General features: G+C 44.5%; 1 protein-coding gene across 1 annotated transcript in view; it reads right to left on the minus strand.

Moving 5' to 3' along the window:
• The window catches only part of LOC127577716 (N-acetyl-beta-glucosaminyl-glycoprotein 4-beta-N-acetylgalactosaminyltransferase 1-like), a 591438-nt gene that overhangs the window by 34948 nt on the left and 536748 nt on the right, over positions 1 to 19742 (minus strand). Inside the window, exons 14-16 of the mRNA XM_052029203.1 lie at positions 15942 to 17265; positions 7479 to 7771; positions 5546 to 5699 (exon numbers count right to left, since the gene is read on the minus strand). Of these exons, the coding sequence (XP_051885163.1) occupies positions 5546 to 5699; positions 7479 to 7771; positions 15942 to 17265 (1771 nt within the window). The remainder of the gene's footprint in view (positions 1 to 5545; positions 5700 to 7478; positions 7772 to 15941; positions 17266 to 19742) is intronic.

The following is a 19742-nucleotide window of genomic DNA, read 5'->3' on the forward strand; positions in this document are numbered from 1 at the left end:
CCGATTAGCCTGACTTCAGTGGTTGGTAAGATTTTAGGATGAGGTTTAAGGGCAAGGTTTAAGGATGATTAAAGTTAAGGATGATTAGAGTTAAGGATTAAGGATGAAGTTTCGGGGTACTTGGAAGCATATGATAAAATAGTCCGAAGTCAGCATAGTTTCTTTTAGGCGAGATCTTGCCTGACAAATCTGTTGGAATTCTTTGAGGAAGTAACAAGCAAGATAGACAAAGGACAGTCAGTGGATGTTGTTTATTTGAATTTTCAGAAGATACATTTACCACATATGAGGCTGCTAAACAAGATAGGAGCCCATGGTATTACAGGAAAGGTACTAGCATGGATAGAAGATTGGCTGACTGGCGGAAGGCAAAGAGTGGGAATAAAGGGGGCTTTTTCTGGTTGGGTGTCGGAGACTAGTGGTGTTCCCCAGGGCTCGGTATTGGGTTCGCTACTTTTCACGTTATATGTTAATAATCTGGATGACAGAATTAATGGCTTTGTGGTCAAATTTGCAAATGATACAAAGATAGGTGGAGGGGCAGGTAGTGTTGAGGAAGCAGGGAGTCTGCAGGAGGACTTGGACAGGTTGGGAGAATGGGCAAAGAAGTGGCAGATGGAATACAGTGTAGGGAAGTGTACGGTCATGCACTTTGGTAGAAGGAATAAAGGCGTAAAGTATTTTCTAAATGGGGAGACAATTCAGAAATCGGAGGCGCAAAAGGACTTGGGAGTCCTAGTGCAGGATTCCCTAAAGGTTAACTTGCAGGTTGAGTGGGTAGTAAGGAAGGCAAATGCAATGTTAGCACTCATTTCTAGAGAACTAAAATATAAAAGCAAGGCTGAGGCTTTATAAGGTGTTGGTCAGACCACATGTGGAGTATTGTGAGCAGTTTTGGGCCCCATATCAAAGGAAGGACGTGCTGGCATTGGAGAGGGTCCAGAGGAGGTTTACAAGAATGACCCCAGGAATGAAAGGGTTAATGTACGAGGAGTGTTTCATGGCTCTGGGCCTGTACTTGATGGAGTTTAGAAGGATGAGGGGGGATCTCATTGAAACCTACTGAATATTGAAAGGCCTGGACAGAGTGGACGTGGAAAGGATGTTTCTAGTAGTGGGAGAGTCTAGGACCAGAGGGCACAGCCTCAGAATAAGAGGACATCCCTCTAGAACAGTAATGAGGAGGAATTTCTTTAGCCAGACGGTGGTGAATCTGTGGAATTCATTGCCACAGACGGCTGTGGAGGCCAAGTCATTGGGTATATTTAAAGCAGAGGTTGATAGGTTCTTGATTAGTAAGGGTGTCAAAGGTTATGGGGAGAAGGCAGGAGAATGGGGTTGAGTGGGAAAAATAAATCAGCCATGATTGAATGGTGGAGCAGACTCAATGGGCCAAATGGCCTAATTCTGCTCCTATGTCTTATGGGATCATGCTGGAAGCAGCAGCATGGCCAAGAGGAAGGGTGAATAGCAATTCTGGAGCAACAAAATATCTACCCCAGTTCATGGGTACTCAGTAGAATGATAGTTTATGGCTCAGCTGGGTTTGAAGGGTCTGGAAATCATTGTGAATGCCTTTACGAAGTCTCTCTTCTCCTGCTCCGCTGAGTCGCTCGAGGAAACAATCCACTGAGCTAAACTGCTCTGACAGCTTGAGACGATGCAACAACAATTCCAGATGAATGACAAATGATAGCCTCTGAATGACAAACATGCTACAGTAATCTGTCTGATATGCAAACTGTCACCTTCAGTTCCGATCACCTTTAAGATCACAAAAGTAGACACTTGCCGATGGATAAAAGGAGAGAAATTGTTCCACATCGGTGTCTCAATAGCGTACAATCAAAAAATACTGATCAGCACTGATGTTACTGGAGGGGAGAAGATTGGATTGTAGAATTGCACTGCTGGAGTCACAAATAACCGAGGATTTCATAACAAAATCGGGATGGCTGCACAATGTAACTGTTAAAGCTATCAAAAAACATTCAATACTGACAGTGAATAGAGGACAATGTGCTTTGTTGTACGTGGCACTAATAGCTGGATTCATGTCTCTAAATTAACTACAGGGAGTTTCAATAACCTGGAAATATTCAGCTACAAAGGAAACGTAGAATAAAGACATAGAGTGTGCCAGCAATGACAAATTCAGCAGCACCAAGATGATGAGGTGAAAAGCAATGATAAGAGGTTGCATTAATTTACCACCATGAAAAGCAGAGAAGCATTCCCAGATATTTTGGAGAGGCATATTCAGAATATAAAAATAATTACAAACTATTAAAAGCATGGTTGCCATTCAGCTTAGTTACACAGAAATAATGCTGGACTGATATTTTGCAAAAAGTCAAGTAAAAATATTTCTGTGTTGAAAAGTGTTGAGTTAGCAGCTGTATTCAGTTGCTGATGCTTGAATCATAGCTTTTCCTTATTTTCCATTCCATTTGTAGTAAAATATATGCAAATTCCTTCATGCCCAACATTGACATTAGAGACATACACATATCCAGAAATACCATCCATCACTGCATCCTCTGAAATTCAGAATGTATTATGATCACAATAATACCTTTCCCAGTACTGTAACAGCATTACCATTGCATTTATATGCACTAGATTGCATTCGACCTGAAACAGTAGCATCATATTAAAAATCTGATATATCATACACATTCCCAGTATTCAGTACTCTCACAATTGCATGACAATTTGGCAGAGAAGTTTTAATGAAATCCTGTGAGAACAATTTTTTTGTCATTGTGTAACTGCAAACTTCTTGCCGCAGAATGTTTTTACCCAGTTTGGGTACCATCTCACTTTTTAATACAATTTTTCATTTTTCAAAGATAAATATTTAAAATTAAAAACAGGAAAGGGCCATTTGTTCCCTTGAGCCTGCTCTCCAGTTCAACTTGATTATATCTGATCATCTTTCTCAATACCATTATTTCTGCTCTCATTTTTGTGTTTAGAAGTCTATCTCTTTCTCAGATACATACAGTGACCTGGCCTCCACTGTCTTCTGTGGTAGACAATTCCACTGGTTCACTACCTTAAGTAAATTCTCTCATCCCAGTCCTAAAGTCTGTGACCCCTAGTTCCAGACTCTTCAGTCTATCCAGCACAGTCAGTATTCTGTATGTTTCAATGACATCTTATCTCATTCTTCTAAACTCAAACTTTCAATACCCTTCATTAACCAGGGCTTCCTAAACTAAATCTTTGCCTCTTACCCTTACAGGGACATGTTGACTTGGAACTCTTACAATCTCATTTTTAATTGCCTACCACTTATCAGATGTTGTTTCCCCACTAGCAACTGCTCCCAATCTCTCTCTCCCAGGTCCTGTCCTACACTGCCGAGATCTGCCTTCCCCCAGTTTAGGGCCCTAATTCGAGGACCAACTTTATCTTTTTCCATGGCAACCATGAAGCTTACTATGGCCACTGTCCCCAAAAGGTTCCTCCACAGACACTTCAATTACTTGCCCATCCTTTTTTCCCCAAGGTCACCTACAGCCCAATTGCCAGCAGGACTCTCTACATACTGCTTCAGAAAACCCTGTTGAATGCATTTGGCAAACTCCTCCCCATTTAAGCCACTTGCACTAAGGCCATCCTGGTTAATATTGGGAAAGTTAAAATCCCCTGCTACTACAACCCTTCTGTTTTTACACCTTTCTGCAACCTTCTAATTCCAGCTGACTATTCGGAGGACTATGGTATAACCCCATCAAAGTTACTACCCCTTTCTTATTCCTGTTTTACCCATATAACCTCTGTGGCCGTTCCCTCTAGGGTATCCTCTCCAAGTACTGCCGCGATGCTCTCCCCAAAGATGTACCATAAATGTAGCCTGAGCTTTCCAAAGTTAAAACACTCAAAAGTATTCAGTAGCAATCAAAAACCTTCAAGCTGATTCAGATTCAAAGATCCTAGTAAAGTCACTTTGGTTGGATATGCCATGATAATGCATATCAGAAGGAAGAAATTTAAATTGGTTTGAATTTTTTGTGTGTTACTAAATCAAGCTTCTAAAGTTCTGTTACTTCATAACTGAAATTCATGTCAGGTTGCATTGATTAAGTTGTTAGATTGATATGCCTCCAATGTGAAAGCCAATGATAGAATAATTGGGTACCCACACACAAAAAATACATTAATTTTGAATTCTTCATTCAAAGGGATATCTTCTAAACTCTTGTCTACACTAAATGTTACTATTTAATTTCAAAGTTGCTTTGGTGGTTAACTTAGTCAAGTCAGGAACAGAAACAGGCAAAGCAGATAAATAATATAAAGGAAAAAAAGTGAACATGACATTATACCCTGCCTCCCAAAATAGCAAGGTCTTGTGCTGATCATACAACCTTGTCATTGCTTGTGCGAAAATACATTGCACTGTTCACATCTGTTGAACGTCTGCTGTACTTAATGAGGATAACAGTATCCAACCAGCATATGCAACACGAGTTGTGCTGCACCTTGACTACGCTTTACATTGTCAGTCCCCACGTTACAGGAAGAATGTGATTACACTGGTGAGGGTTCAGAGGAGATTTACAGAAATGGTTGCCAGGACTTGAGAATTTTAGCTAAGATGAAAGATTTGATAAGCTAAGTTCTTCGTTCCAACAGAGGTGAACAGTGCAATGTGTTTTCGCAGAAGCAATGACAAGGTTGTATTATCAGCACAAGACCTTGCTATTTTGGGAGGCAGGGTATAATGTCACGTTTACTTTTTTTTCCTTTATATTATTTAATCTGCTTTGCTTGTTTCTGTTCCTGACTTGACTGAGTTAACCACCAAAGCAACTTTGAACTTAAGTAGTAACACTGAGTACGGGACACGTAACTGAGTTTATGAGGACCCAGATAGAGTAAATAGGATGGACCTATTTCCCTTAATAAAGGGGCCAAAAACCAGGAAGTATAGATTTAAGGTAACTCACAGATGGATACGAGGGGAGTTGAAGAAACTTTTTTTTCCTACCCAGAGCGTTCAATGGGTCTGGAACTCATTGTCTGAGAGGGTAGTGGAGGCAGAATCCTTCCTCACGTTCAAACAGTACTTACATGTGTATTTGAACAGTTATGATCTGCAGGGCTCAATGACCTAATTGCTGGAAGGTGGGATTGGGTGGAGGAGCTCTTTTTTTTGACCAGCACAGAAATGAAAGGTCAAATGGCCTCCTTCTGTGTCGTAAATACTCTGTGGTTCTATGCCAGATAAAGCCTAGTTTACTTTGCAGAATTCATTAAAGACCGAAGTAAATGGTGCAAGAGCTAATTTTATTTCAAGTACATGACCATCTCAGGAAATATTGCATATACCAATTTAAGAAAGGTTGCCTTTTTGATTTGCTCAATGGCATGTATTGTTTTTAAATGCCGCATTAAGCCACTTGTCCATGCTACCGATAAGACTAGAATGGTACAACGGTTCTTTTCTCCCTAATAAAAATAAGCGTCTGCTAAACATGAAGACAATCGTCTAGTTTTTCCTATAAAGATCTGACTCTTATAGCATTTACAGTACCGAGGAAGTTTGCTGTTCTTCAAGGCCTCCTCCACATCCATGTCACTACTGTCAAAGTCAATGATGATAACGTTGAAGTTTTCATCTTTTGTTGTCTTGTAGAGATCTTCCATATCTGTAATGAACTGCTGCACCCAACGCGCCTGGTTCTTTACTGTAAAGTTACAAAGGAAAGGTAATTGCTGATGTAAAGATTACTTGCTTCAATGGCAGAAATGAATTTTCCACCTTTCTTTCCTCCTCTCCAGAGGTCACAAGATAGACACAGATCAAGAGGCAATTAGCTCATCTAAGCTGATCCTTAATGGAAGGTGTTTCTCCTGAATTATATTTCCCAGTGGCTTATTCAACAAATTGTACACTTCATTAACACTGACTAGTCTTCGAAAATAATTCAGTGGCTGTAAAGCAATTTGAGCATTCATGAAGTCATGAAAGGACCACGGAAATACAAGTATTTCTTTCTTTTCTCACCTGAATGACTTTATTTTAGTCCTAAGTCTCTCTTTTGTCAGTTTAAGTGCACTGGTCCCTCATTATCATCTCATGCGAGAATTTGAAATAGAGTTAAGGAGTTACATTTTTAATACCATTTATTAATGTGGACACCTCTATTTAAATCTGACAAGCACCATTATAACCAATCATGACTCAGTTGCTGGGATGCTGGGACGTTGGCACCTATCCTGGGTTCCCTCAGTGTTCAGCATCCTCCTGCTGCTTGTCCACTGAAACGTACCAGAGGCACAGGCACTGCGGAAGTTGTTTCCCTTCATCCAGCTACAGGCTGGGTACAAGGAAATTATTTTAAAACTGGTGAAAAAGAGTGACAAAACCATCCCACACTTTATCCACTTATGGTGCCCCAAAATTGCCCCAAAACCAAAAACCAATAATTTAATGATTTGATAGCTGTGGTTGACATTGGTGTTCTGTGGATTTGTGGACTGCTCAGATTCAGATCAGTTTATTGTCAGATACACCAGTGTGCAATGAAATTCCTTGCTCGAGTGAAGAGATTTATAAAATGAATTACCTTTTTTTGCAGCATTATAATGTTGGTGACACGATATTCTCCAAAGCTAACAAATGGTACCAAAAAGGTTTCTTTGAATTCAGAGAATTTGTAAATCATTGCTTTTGTAGTGGAGTAAACCAACTGATGTTTAACCTACAGCCTGAGATGAGAGGCTGTTGAAGAGGAGGAGTGGTGAAGGAGAACCAGCAGAGATATTATTGTGGGCGGCAGACAATGAAGCGGACAGACTCTGTGTGCTAGAAGTCTTGTACAGTTCCACAGTTCCCTAGTGAGGTGGTGACAGGAAGGTGAGGGAATCTATACGAGGCTGAACTTGCTTCGTGAAGGCTGAAAGTGGCAGGTGACCAGAAAGCCCACAAGAAGCCGGGATGCATTTGAACAGTGACATCTTTAGTGAGGGTGTGGTTGAACAGATTATAAACCAAGACCTCAGACTAAATTTGAACCACAAACACATTTATATTATGGAATGGGGCGGGTGGTCTCATTTGATCACTTCCTTGTGTTTTCATGAATCTCAACAGAAACAGCAACAAAACAAATTCTGACCTGAAATTGGAAATCAATTGAGAAACAATTTTAATTGGATTGAGATTGGCTTTTTTTTAAATCAATGCTCGATATAGATTTTGTCCTGTTGCTAGGTTACTCAGGTTTCAGTATTGATTAGTTGGCTCACTGAAGGTGGAACTCAACCTACTTCCTTCGGGTGGGGGAAACTGCAGGAGGAATCGTTTGCATTACCTTTGACGTGGCTGTACGATAATCCAAATTCCTACCACAAACTGTACCAAAAGAAACAATTGACAAACCATTATGGATGTGGAAATCGCTATCCTTAAGGATGCATTTTCTGAATTTACAAACATTGATTTGAATTAAGCTCTTCCTCACCTGGAACTACAAAGTGCACCATGACATTAGATCTCATGTGCAATCCAACTGGTTGGCACAGGAGAGGTTTGGAATATGGACCACTCTGCAGGGTGGGCTCCTTATCTTGCAGTTCTGTTGTTACTTCAATCCCATCATCTTGTTTGCTTCTGTGCAGCAAGAGGTAGATGTACTCCGTCAAACGGACCACTTTCTTTCCCTTCTCCATCAGCTCGAGTTCAATGAGATATCTATTACCACGAGCAGAATCCCTCCGCTTTTCCACATTAATGATCCGCAGCAGTGTGTAAATCCTATTGAAGGAGGCAGAGAAAGCAGATCCCATGAGATACAGAAGAAAAGTTATTGCTTGTGGTGGAATCAAAAACCAGGGGCCATAAATATAAGGTGGTCTGACTATTTCAATGAGAAATCCTTTACCCAAAAGATGGATAGAATGTGGTCCAACTGAGAGCATTGGAGGTGAATAGCATTTAAGGAGTAATACTGTACCTTCAGGAGAAAGAGAAGAGGGGGTTAGATGAAAGACACTTGTGTGGAGTGTTAACACTGGTTAGGCTGAATTCATACCTATGTCATAAAATTCTACAAATCAATTAAAATAAATTCTCCATCAAATTACTTCCGGTCAGCTGGCTCCTGATTAGTAACCAAGTTTTCTCAATGCAGTGGACCAGAAAAAGTTCTTTTGAATATTTTTCCAATAAGCCCAAAAGGTTTTTGTCTTACACGAGAAAATTAAGTGGAAGTCCCGAGGCTAGGGGAAGAGAAATGCATCTTTGGCCACTGGAATTAAATGGGTGGAAGAGTTTTGCCATTGGATAGTCCTTCTTCTATCTAGAAGGCTCAAGAAGGACTGTGATGGGATACTAACCACACATCTGGACTGGTGCTGCCAAAACACCCAAGGAGCTCAACAATATTCAGGATAGAGGAAGTTACTGCTGCTGGCGTAAACACTATTTACTCCCTCCCTCACTGCCATATGAGGCTATTAATATGTGCAAAGATGCAATGCAGCAACTCTTTAAGGTTAGTTTGACAGCACTGCCCTCTTCTATGTCTTCTACCACCAAGACCGGAATGAAAGTAGCAGTTTTGTTGGACACCGTCACCTTCAAGTTCCCACCCAGGTCACGAAACATCCTGAGTTGGTCATTTTATTGCATTGTTGCTATGTCTGTGTGCGTTGAAATTCCTCACCTGCTGACAGTATGGGGCAGCACCACCACAAACTCTGGAGTGGTTTAAGAAGAAGGCAGCCCACCATCACCCTCTCAGAGCAAACAGCAATGGGCAGTAACTCACCACTACTGCCCATACCTCGAGAGTCAACAACCGAAATGGGTGAATGTCAGCTTCAACACCAGTTGCTGTTATAAAATATGCAAGACATCAATTTGATTTTTAAATGAAAAATACTCTGTGGTGATTACAGATCATTATATATTGATTAAACCAAGAAAGATGGGGACAGATGGGTTGGCGTCTACGGGTCAGGCGACTCTTCTATCAAATAATTTGTGCAGTGCAAGAGGGGTAGAGGTCAGACACATGCAGTTGCCCTACTTGTGCAAGGCTCCACTATGCACATAACAACCTTATCAAAAAAGGGCCACTGCACTACAGTTTGTTTCGTTCTGTTAAGCCATGTTGCTAGAAATATTACAGCAATGATTTTGCTTTCACCAGCTGCAATTAAACATTTATGTCCCTACAATCAAGACATTTTTATATTGTGCAATATTTACTTTGGCTGAATGCAGATGTCTCATACATAATTAAAAAAGGTTTACATTTCAGCCTTAATTTCAGTCTAAATAAAGATCTGGGTTATCTACTCTGGTTTCTGCCTGCACCTTAATGGAATCAGAGTTATTACAGCACAGGAGGCCATTCAATTTATTGGGTCAGTGCCAGCTGCCAGCAGAGCAATCCCGTCAGTCCCATTCCCCACTCCTGCACCACTCCCCCTGCAAATTATTCTCTATCAAATGTCATAGAGCACAGAAACAGGCCCTTCATCCCAACTGGTCCATGCTGACCAAGATGCCCCATCCAAGCTAGTCCCATCTGCCTGTGTTTGGCCCATAACCTTCTAAACCTTTCCAATCCATGGACCTGTCCAACTGTCTTCGAAAAGTTGCGACAGGAAGACAATGGCTAACACGAGGGGACGTAATTTTAAGGTGATTGGAGGAAGGTATAAGGGGGATGTCAGGGGTAAGTTTTTTTTTACACAGAGTGGTGGGTGCCTGTAACACACTGCCGGTAGAGGTTGTGGGGTCAGATACATTAGGGACATTTAAGAGACTCTTAGATAGCCACATGAATGATAGAGAAATGGAGGGCTATGTGTGAGAGAATGGTTAGATAGATCTTAGAGCAGGATAAAATGTCGGCACAACATTGTGGGCCGAAGGGCCTGTACTGTGCTGTAGTGTTCTATGTAGAAGTTGTTATCGGACCTGCCTCAACCACTTACTCTAGCAGCTCGTTCCACACAGATACCACTCTTTGTGTAAAAAGGATGCCCCTCAAGTTCCTACTAAATCTTTCCCCTCTCACCTTAAAACTATGCCCTCTAGTTCTTGGTTCTCAACCCCCGGAAGAAGATTGAGTGCATACCTATGCCCCTCATGATTTTATACATCTTCATAAGATCACCTCTCAGTCTCCTACGCTCCAAGGAATAAAGTCCTAGCCTGTCTAACCTCTCCCTTTAACTCAGTTCCTCAAGTCCTGGCAACATCCTTGCAAACCTTTTCTGCACTCGTTCCAGTTTAATAACATCTTTCCGACAGCAGGGTGACCAAAACTGAACACAACACTCCAAGTGCAGCCTCACCAGCGTCCTGTACAACTGCATCATGACCTCTCAACTTTTAGACTCAATGTCTATCCGGTTCCCTTTTAAAGGCACTGATTAATTCAGTTTCCTCCATCCCTGTAGGCAGCGAGTTCAAGATCCAACTACTGAGGAAAAAAATGGGTTTCTTCTCATTCTAACTCTTCGAATGAGAGGGTTTTCCTGTGGAGAGGGACTGAACAGTTTGGGTCTGTATACAATAGAGTTTAGAAGAATGAGTGTTGACCTCATTCAAACACATAAGATCCTAAGGGGGCTTGACAGTATAGATGTTGAGATGTTTTCACTCGTGAGAGGGTCATGAACAAGGGCATATAACTGCAAAGTAAGGGGCCGATCGTTTAAAACTGAGGTGTGTAGAAATTTCCTCTCTCATAAGGTAGTGAATCTCTGGAATTCTCTGCCCCCAAGGATGGTGGAGACAAGATGATCAGCTGTATTTAAGGTGGAGGTAGATGAATATTTGAAAGGTCGAGGAACTGGCACAGAAGAGTTGAGGCTAGCATAGATCAGCCATGAGCATCAAATAGCAGGGCAGGCTTGAGGATCCGAGTGGTCTACTCCTGCTCCCATTTTCTTGTGCTCTCATGTTCATTTATAAGATATGATATATGTACACGTACATGGAAACACAGTGAAATGCATCCTTTTCGCGTGGAGTGTTCTGGGGGCAGCCCACAAGTGTTGCCACGCTTCCGGCGCCAACATAGCACTGAACATTTTGTCAATTTTTTTTAAATCTGTGCTCCAGGTTCTTGAACCATGTAATTAAAGGCAACAGCTTCCTTCTATTTACCCTATATGACAGTCATGACCTTGTTCACCTTTATCAAATTTCCTCTCAATCTTCTTTGCTCCGAGAATAGCTCCCAGCTTCTTCTGTCTAACCTTACATTTAAAACCCTCTATCATCACCTGAATTTTCCTGAGAAAGGCTATAGTTCTGCCTGGAACTGCCAGCATTTTCCTTCATAGTTATGAGCAAGTTCCAGACCCCCATACAGAAGTCCCAAGCTTCCTGAGAGATAGTTAAAACTGGCACAGGTTCAGCTACCCTGTTTGTTTCGATGGTGAAGAACAGCTGTGAGGGAGAGAGGTTAATCTCTAGGTAATGGTTCTGAATTAATTGTGTTAACTTAAATGTATTTGTTTTCATCATTCTTCTAGTGTTTTATGTAATGATTTTTAATACATTTTGAATGGTTTTGGAAGTCAGAGACATATCTTTCAGTAGCTAGTTAAGTCTGGGGCCGCAGCCCAATTGCCTGTCAAACCACTTCCATGAGAAGGGCTTACTCAGACCCACCAGGTGATGCCAGTTACACCCGGAGACAAACTACTGCACAGGATTTTACCAACTTTCTGTGATAGCCTGCACCACCGTCCTCTTCAGTGTGGCTATGAAGTGAACTTACCTTCCAATGAACTGTTTCCTGGGCACCTGAAAATGTCGATTTGTGATTGGTGCATCATCCAGGTTAGGTCCCTCATGTCCATTGCTTACATCTCTGAGGTGGTCACAATGGCTGTGTTTGTCTGAGATTGTGAACAAGAGCGTTAATCGGAAAGATAAAAGGAGGCAGGTTTTGTTTTTTTTACACGCACAGTGAGTGGTGGGTGCCTGGAATGCACTGCCAGGGGTGTTGGGGGAGGCAGGTAAGATAGAGGTGTTTAAGAGGCTCTTGGACAGGCACATGAATATGCAGAGAATGGAGGGATATGGGCCGTGTGTAGACAGAAGGGATAAGGTGTCATTACCCCTTAATTAGTTTGGCACAACATTGCAGGCTGAAGGGCCTGTTCCTGTGCTGTACTGTTCTATATTCTATGAAGGGAAGATTAAATAAAACAACCTGCATTGGATGACCTGTTGCCTTGCCTGTAACATACTGTGTGACTTAGAACATAGAACAGTACAGCACAGTACAGGCCCTTTGGCCCACGATGTTGTGCTGACCTATATAAACCTTATCCCCATTCAATCTATCCCCCTCTACTCCCACAACCCTCTATTTTTCTTTCGTCCATGTGCCTATCTAATAATCGTTTAAATGACCCTATTGTATCGGCCCCTCCCACCACCCCCGGCAGTGCGTTCCAGGCACCCACCACCCTCCGTGTAAAACAAAACCTACCTCTGACAACTCCCCTGAACTTTCCTCTAGTATTAGCCATTACCACCCTGGGGAAAAGATGCTGGCTGTTCACTCTGTCCATGCCTCTTATCACCTTGTACACCTCTATCAAGTCACGTCTTATCCTCCATTGCTCCAAAGAGAAAAACGTTAACTCGCTCGACCTCTCCTCATAAGACGTGCTCTCCAACCCAGGTAGCATCCATGTAAGTCTCCTCTGCACCCTCTCCAAAGCTTCCACGTCTTTCCGATAATGTGGCGACCAGAATTGAACAGAATATTTCGAGTGTGGTCTAACCAGAGCCTTATCCCCTGCCTATCCTTCCTCACCTTCTCTGTACACCTCGCATCTATTTCTACACCAACTGACCCATCCTCTAATCTAACACTCTGGTTCCCATCCCCCTGCCAACCTAGTTTAAACCCTCCCCAACAGCTCCAGCAAACCTGCCCGCAAGGACATTGGCCCCTCTCCAGTTCAGGGGTAACCCATCCCTTTTGTACAGGTCATACCTACCCCCGAAGAGATCCCAATGATCCACAAATCTGAACCCCTGCCCCCTGCACCAACTCTTCAGCCACTCATTAGTCTTCTGTATCTTCCTATTCTTTCCTGCCCTGGCGCTTGGCACAGGCAGCAATCTAGAGATTACTACCCTTGAGGTCCTGCTTTTTAGCTTCCTTCCTAACTCCCAATACTCGCTCTTTAAGAGCTCATCCCTTAACTTACCTCTGTCGTTGGACCCAATGTGCACCATGACTTCTGGCTCCTCCCCCTTAAGAATGCTGTGCACTCGATCCGAGACATCCCTGACCCTGGCACCTGGGAGGCAACGTACTATCCAGGAGTCTCATTCTTGTCCACAGAGTCTCCTGTCTGTCCACCTAACCAATGAATCCCCCATCACTATCGCACTCCTCTCGCCCCCCTTCCCTTCTGAGCCACAGAGCCAGACTCCGCACCAGAGACCAGGCTGCTGTGGCTCTCCACTGGTGATTCATCCTCCCCAACAGCATCCAAAACAATATACTTGTTATCAAGGGAAACGGTCACTGGGATATCCTGTACCGACTGCTTATTTCTTCTCCCCCTCCTAACGGTCACCCAACTACCTACATCCTGCACCCTAGATGTAACTGCCTCCTGGTAACTCCTATCTATCATCTCTTCCACTTCCCAAATGATCCGCAGTTCATCCAGCTGCAGCTCCAGCTCCCTAACGCGGTCTGTAAGGAGCTGCAGCCGGATGCACTTCCTGCAGGTGTAGTCCTCAGGGACACTGGAGGTCTCCCCGATTCCCCACATCCTACAAGAGGAGCAGACTTCTGCCCTGACTGCCATTCTCCCTGTTCTATACAAAGAAAGCAAGAGAATCTACCAGAAGCCTCCGCTCACCTACTCCGCCTCTTCATGCCGAAGCCTCTTTGGCCAAAGCCTCAGGTCCCCACTCTAACACTGTCCACTCACACAATGACCACCCCACAATGGCCGCTCACACAACGGCCGCCCTGCTTGACTCTTACTTCTTTTTAATGGCAGCTGCTGCCTAATTATCCATTTAGCTATTCAACAGGCCTATCAACTCACCACAGCAACAAGAACAACAACAAGGGGCCTACCTTTATAAACTGCTTCCCGCTCTCACTCTAGTTTTCATGGTACTTACCATGGCAACGAGACCTCCCACTCCCGTACTCGTACTACTTCTGCTCACAATTTCAAGAGCTGTCTCACACATTGATATCAGTCCACCACACGTCCTTGTTTTCATGCTCTTCCCTGCCCCGTTAGATTCTCTTGGTAGAATGGTGGAAATTCATCATTCTGAGGCCTGGCTGAAGGACCTTACAGATGTTTATGATTTACATTGCACATTAGAAGAAAGGAAGAAGTCGCGTGTGTAGACGTGAAGGGAACATTGCTGTTGGGATGTTAACTGGTGTCTGACCTCCAGTGCAAACAGAAAGACATGCTGTAAAATGTCCTGTTGTGCTAAGAGGAGAGGTTTGAGAAGTATCAGAATGGACACTTGTACAGAAAATAGAAAACCGGAAAAGAGTTCTAATCTGCAGTCTCGATGGGCTTATCTGCTCTGGTTTGCTTATCCCTGGGGGTTTCACTGCCTTCAACTATCCCACCACATCATGCAACCCTGCTTGCCGAGCTTCAATATATCTAACAAACAGATGCATTCAAAGTATTTGAACCAGAACTCTGTCATTTTCTTCCCCTGGGTTTGTTGCAACAGTGTCCCGGAGATAAATCTTTAATTACCAAAGACTTGGCCAGATTTAAAACCCTGTTTTGGTTGTAAAGCTTTCCCCTGCAGTGCAGCCTGGGTCCTTGAAACATCGCTTATGGCATTGAACTGCTCAGACAAGTTTCCTTCCGCTGCTGTTGATTAATGTCCTGGACCATCTAGTGTCTGTTGTAGGGAAAGAAAACTTACATTCTCTTCATTTCTTGCTCCAAAAGAACTCCCAAAGCTCCATTGGTAAAATATGTGTGTGTTAGGGGATTGGTAACCATGATTGAAGGGGTAGGGATCAGAGGGTACTGGACAACATCACATTGCCTCATGTTGTAACCAGCCCTTAACATACCGCCTTTAAATGGCACACCTTCCCATTAAGAGTCATCTTTAAGTGGTTGCCTCTTGGATGGATTTGCCACATTCCGAAATGGATGGAGGATCAACAGCATTTGGGAGCTCTTTGATTATAATTAACTGAGGCCTGATCATAATAGTTCTCCCCATGTGTCTGCGTGGGTTTCCTCCGAGTGCTCCGGTTTCCTCCCACATTCCAAAGACGTACGGGTTAGGAAGTTGTGGTCATGCTATGTTGCCGGAAGCGTGGCGATACTCGTGGGCTGCCCCCAGAACACTACGCAAAAAGGTGCAGGTCACTGTGTGTTTCGATGTACATGTGACTAACAAAGGGATCTTATCTTAGTTGATTGGGCTCCCCTCTGATGTCATCAGGTACATAGAGCTGACACCGCACAGTCCGAAATGTGGCATGTCATGAAAGTGCCGAATCAGTGCCTAAGTCGATGCCGGGTGGTTTTATTCCTCCTTTGCTCAAACACAGCCTACTTGTGGATGGTCTTTAAGTACTTGGTGGTGGGAAGAATGTTGGGAACACCCGCAATAAAGGAATTTCCAGACACATTCCAACAGCCTGAAAAAAATCAGCAAAGTATTCCAACTCCGAGACCATGCCACAAAACCTCCCTCAAAACTGCACTCATTTTCATTGTTACATTTGGAGTTCACAGAAAAAACTCAGGTCATTTTCCTTCTCCCTACTAAGGTCCAGTGTTGACATAATACAGGATTTTCGTATCACTTCGCAGTTGGAAATTCTCTTGCTAAAGAGCATCAAAACAGAGAGGAAAAGAAAGCATACTTTTCTAAGCAAAATAATTGCACACAGACATAATTTGAAAATACATACCCTCCATTTTTTTCATTCAGCTTCTCCATGTACTGCGCTAGGACATCCACCACCTCACCCTCACTCATTTGCAGGTTGCCAGAAACATTGCACCTGAGATCATTCCAGTCTGACCGCAGGAGCTCAAAATCCATGGAGCTGACACTGAACGTTCGCTGCCAGTTTATGGATTCCTCCATCCAACCTTGCTGCAGCTCAGTGTCCTCATAACTGTAATCCGACAGTCCTTCATCAGTTACCTCAAACTGGTCCGCGTAAATTTGCTGGGATTCGCTCAAGTCACCAGCCTTCCAGTAGGTTGTCTCTTCCGCAAGATTTTCAGGACCAATGGCTGTTGGTTTAAGCTCGTGTGCTTTTTTGTGAAGGGCAATATCTTCCTTGCTCACCACCTCCTCGCTCGTAAAGTATACATGAGGTGTTGCAGTCACGTTGCGTCTGTCCTCCTTATTCTGTTCCCATTTTCTCTGCAGTGCCTTCCAGTTCTTCACCACCTTTTTAATTGTTGTCACCTGAAAGGAATCATTATTAGCATCTTGCACCTCCTGCTCCTGAGATGTTGTGTTCCTTAACCAAAACATTTTATTAGTGAGGTACAGTGATGCCTTTTTCCCTTTTGCGATGGAAGTCAAGTTCCTCTCTTTCTTTTTTGGGCCCAGGTCTTGCAGTTCACTATTCTTGGCATTGGTGTGCAGGTACACTCCAGGGAACAATTCCCTGGGCTTTTCCGTAAACAATGTCTTTTTCTTCTTCTCCTGGGGTCTGGTCACATAGATTTTATTCTGCAGCTTCTTGGGCTCGCCAAGTCTCTTTTTACGGATGCCTGCATTAGCAGAGTTACTTAAAAATTGTTTGGTTTTACTGGGGATGAGTGGAAAGGAAATCTCCGGCTGCAAGTCGAACAAGCTACTCTTACCGAGTTTGGACTGGCTGGCTGGCTTTTTATTCGACTCTTCCGGGTTGAATTTAGCCCAGGTTAGTGACCTGCTTTGTCTGTGTTGCGGTTTGCGGAAGAGGCCCATTTCCTGACTGCCGTAGACCGCAGCCGATGGCGAGGCATCCTTTTCCTGAGGAATTGGACGCAAGGTCTTCTGCTGTGGTTTCATGATGTGGAACTCCTTGGTCATGATCTTTCTCTCGTGGCTGACCACGTAGTCAAAGTCATCCCTATTGTTTCCAGCCAGCGGCAGGGGCTTCTTCTTTGCTGCCGACTGATTCTGAAACAGGCTGCTGTTTTCTCGTTCCTTGATGTCCTCCTTGTTCCTCGTCACCTTGGTGCTGCTTCGTATGGATTCTGTATCGACTCCTTCCGACTCTTCCGGGAAATCTGTAATGTCCAAAACGCGCGAGTAAAAAGTAAATGAGTGACAGAGCATTAAAAGGCAGCTTTCAATGCAAAACCATGCAATAGCCATGAGCTATTCTTCCATTCAGCCATGATCTTATTGAATGGCGGAGCAGGCTCAACCGGCCAGATGGCCTACTCCTGCTTATTTCTTATGTTCTTACAGGATTTTTAAAAACTAGCACAGTGAGCACACTTACAGACCTTTGATCTGGATCCTTGTTGTCTAAGACATGCACCCAGCATCTGCTGAGCAGGCTAGGCTGTGATAAACTGTGTTCAGCTCTGGCTTTGACATCACACATGAAATCCTACCCTGCAGAAATGCACGGGTCTCCAAACACTGGACAGAGCAGGTCTTAGCCATGGGTTAAGGCATGCTTTGATGTTAGTTAAGAGAGTCCAAGGCACACACCTCCCTTCAGGTAGATCCCTCCAATAACTTTTCATTGTTCATGATCACCCTCAGACGTCTCCCATGCTAATAGTAATCACTCCCCCACCCACAGATCATATGCTCCTCCCATCCCCGATCCCTTCCTGCCAACCCCATCCCTCAATTTGTTGTGTTCAACAGTAGAATTTATAGCTCTGTTTCCAGTTCATTTCATTAGCTGAAGAAGAAATAGGAAAAATATTTAAACCCAACAAAAGTTAGAAATTCATTGCATGCTGTTACATCATTATGCTTTTGAAGGGACTCAGTTGCAAGGATATTGAATGTACGTTGTCGGGTTACAGTGGGGCCCTCGACAGCTAAAGTCAATGACGGCTAAAGTCAATGAAGGGCTGCCAACATGGTATTGCAAAAACAAGGGGCAGGTTGTGGTAAAGGCGTGTGGGTGATAATGTCAGCTATGACTATGGCATGTAATGAAACAGGACAAAGAAATACAAAATAAAAGCTAATAAAATTTGTTGTCAGAACAAACTATCTTCATCCAATAAAGGGAAAAGACTTGTAAATGTTTTCTTTTAAAGTTTCTGTGGAAACCCAGAGTAATGGAGAACTACTCCAGGGCAGACTCGGAGACTGGTTTGCAATGGCCATCTGTAGCATGCATTTCAACTCCCCTTCCCATTCCCACACCGACCCGTCCACCCTTGGCTTCTCCACAGCCAGGGTGAGGCCCAACGCAAACTAGAAGAACAGGACCTCGCATTCCACCTGGGTAGTCTACAGCCCAATGGTGTGAACGTTGAATTTTCCAATTTCAGGAAACCCTCACCTCCTGTGTTTCCCTCCCTCTTTCCTTCTGATCCACCTCCCATTTTTGTTCCTTTTCCCATATCCCCACCTCCAGCCCCCCCCCCCCATCACCCGTCTTTATCCCCCTCCCTAGATCCATCCAACTACTACCCATGCACTTTACCCACCTGCTCGCCTCCCCCACCTGGTTCCATCTGCTCTTCATCTCTGCCCCTCATGGTCCCCATCATCACCTTTCTTACTTATCAGTTTCCAGCACTTGTAGCCTTTGTGTGTCTCCCCCCCCCCCCCCATCACCCTCCACCCTTCCCCCTCCCCATCTGGCTCCATCTGCCTTTTGGTTTCCTTGTCTGCTTCCACCGATCACCCACCTGCCTCTGTCTCCCAACTCCACCCCTCCCCCTCCTGCCCTCATCCACCCCTCCTTGATCCACCTATCACCTACCTGCCTCTGTCTCCCAACTCCACCTCTCCCCCTCCTGCCCTCATCCACCCCTCCTTGATCCACCTATCACCTACCTGCCTCTGTCTCTCAACTCCACCTCTCCCCCTCCTGCCCTCATCCACCCCTCCTTGATCCACCTATCACCTACCTGCCTCTGTCTCTCAACTCCACCTCTCCCCCTCCTGCCCTCATCCACCCCTCCTTGATCCACCTATCACCTACCTGCCTCTGTCTCCCAACTCCACCCCTCCCCCTCCTGCCCTCATCCACCCCTCCTTGATCCACCTATCACCTACCTGCCTCTGTCTCTCAACTCCACCTCTCCCCCTCCTGCCCTCATCCACCCCTCCTTGATCCACCTATCACCTACCTGCCTGTCTCCCAACTCCACCTCTCCCCCTCCTGCCCTCATCCACCCCTCCTTGATCCACCTATCACCTACCTGCCTCTGTCTCCCAACTCCACCCCTCCCCCTCCTGCCCTCATCCACCCCTCCTTGATCCACCTATCACCTACCTGCCTGTCTCCCAACTCCACCTCTCCCCCTCCTGCCCTCATCCACCCCTCCTTGATCCACCTATCACCTACCTGCCTCTGTCTCCCAACTCCACCCCTCCCCCTCCTGCCCTCATCCACCCCTCCTTGATCCACCTATCACCTACCTGCCTGTCTCCCAACTCCACCCCTCCCCCTCCTGCCCTCATCCACCCCTCCTTGATCCACCTATCACCTACCTGCCTCTGTCTCCCAACTCCACCCCTCCCCCTCCTGCCCTCATCCACCCCTCCTTGATCCACCTATCAC

This window comes from Pristis pectinata, chromosome 14 (assembly GCF_009764475.1).
Source record: "Pristis pectinata isolate sPriPec2 chromosome 14, sPriPec2.1.pri, whole genome shotgun sequence".
NCBI classification, from domain to species: domain Eukaryota; kingdom Metazoa; phylum Chordata; class Chondrichthyes; order Rhinopristiformes; family Pristidae; genus Pristis; species Pristis pectinata.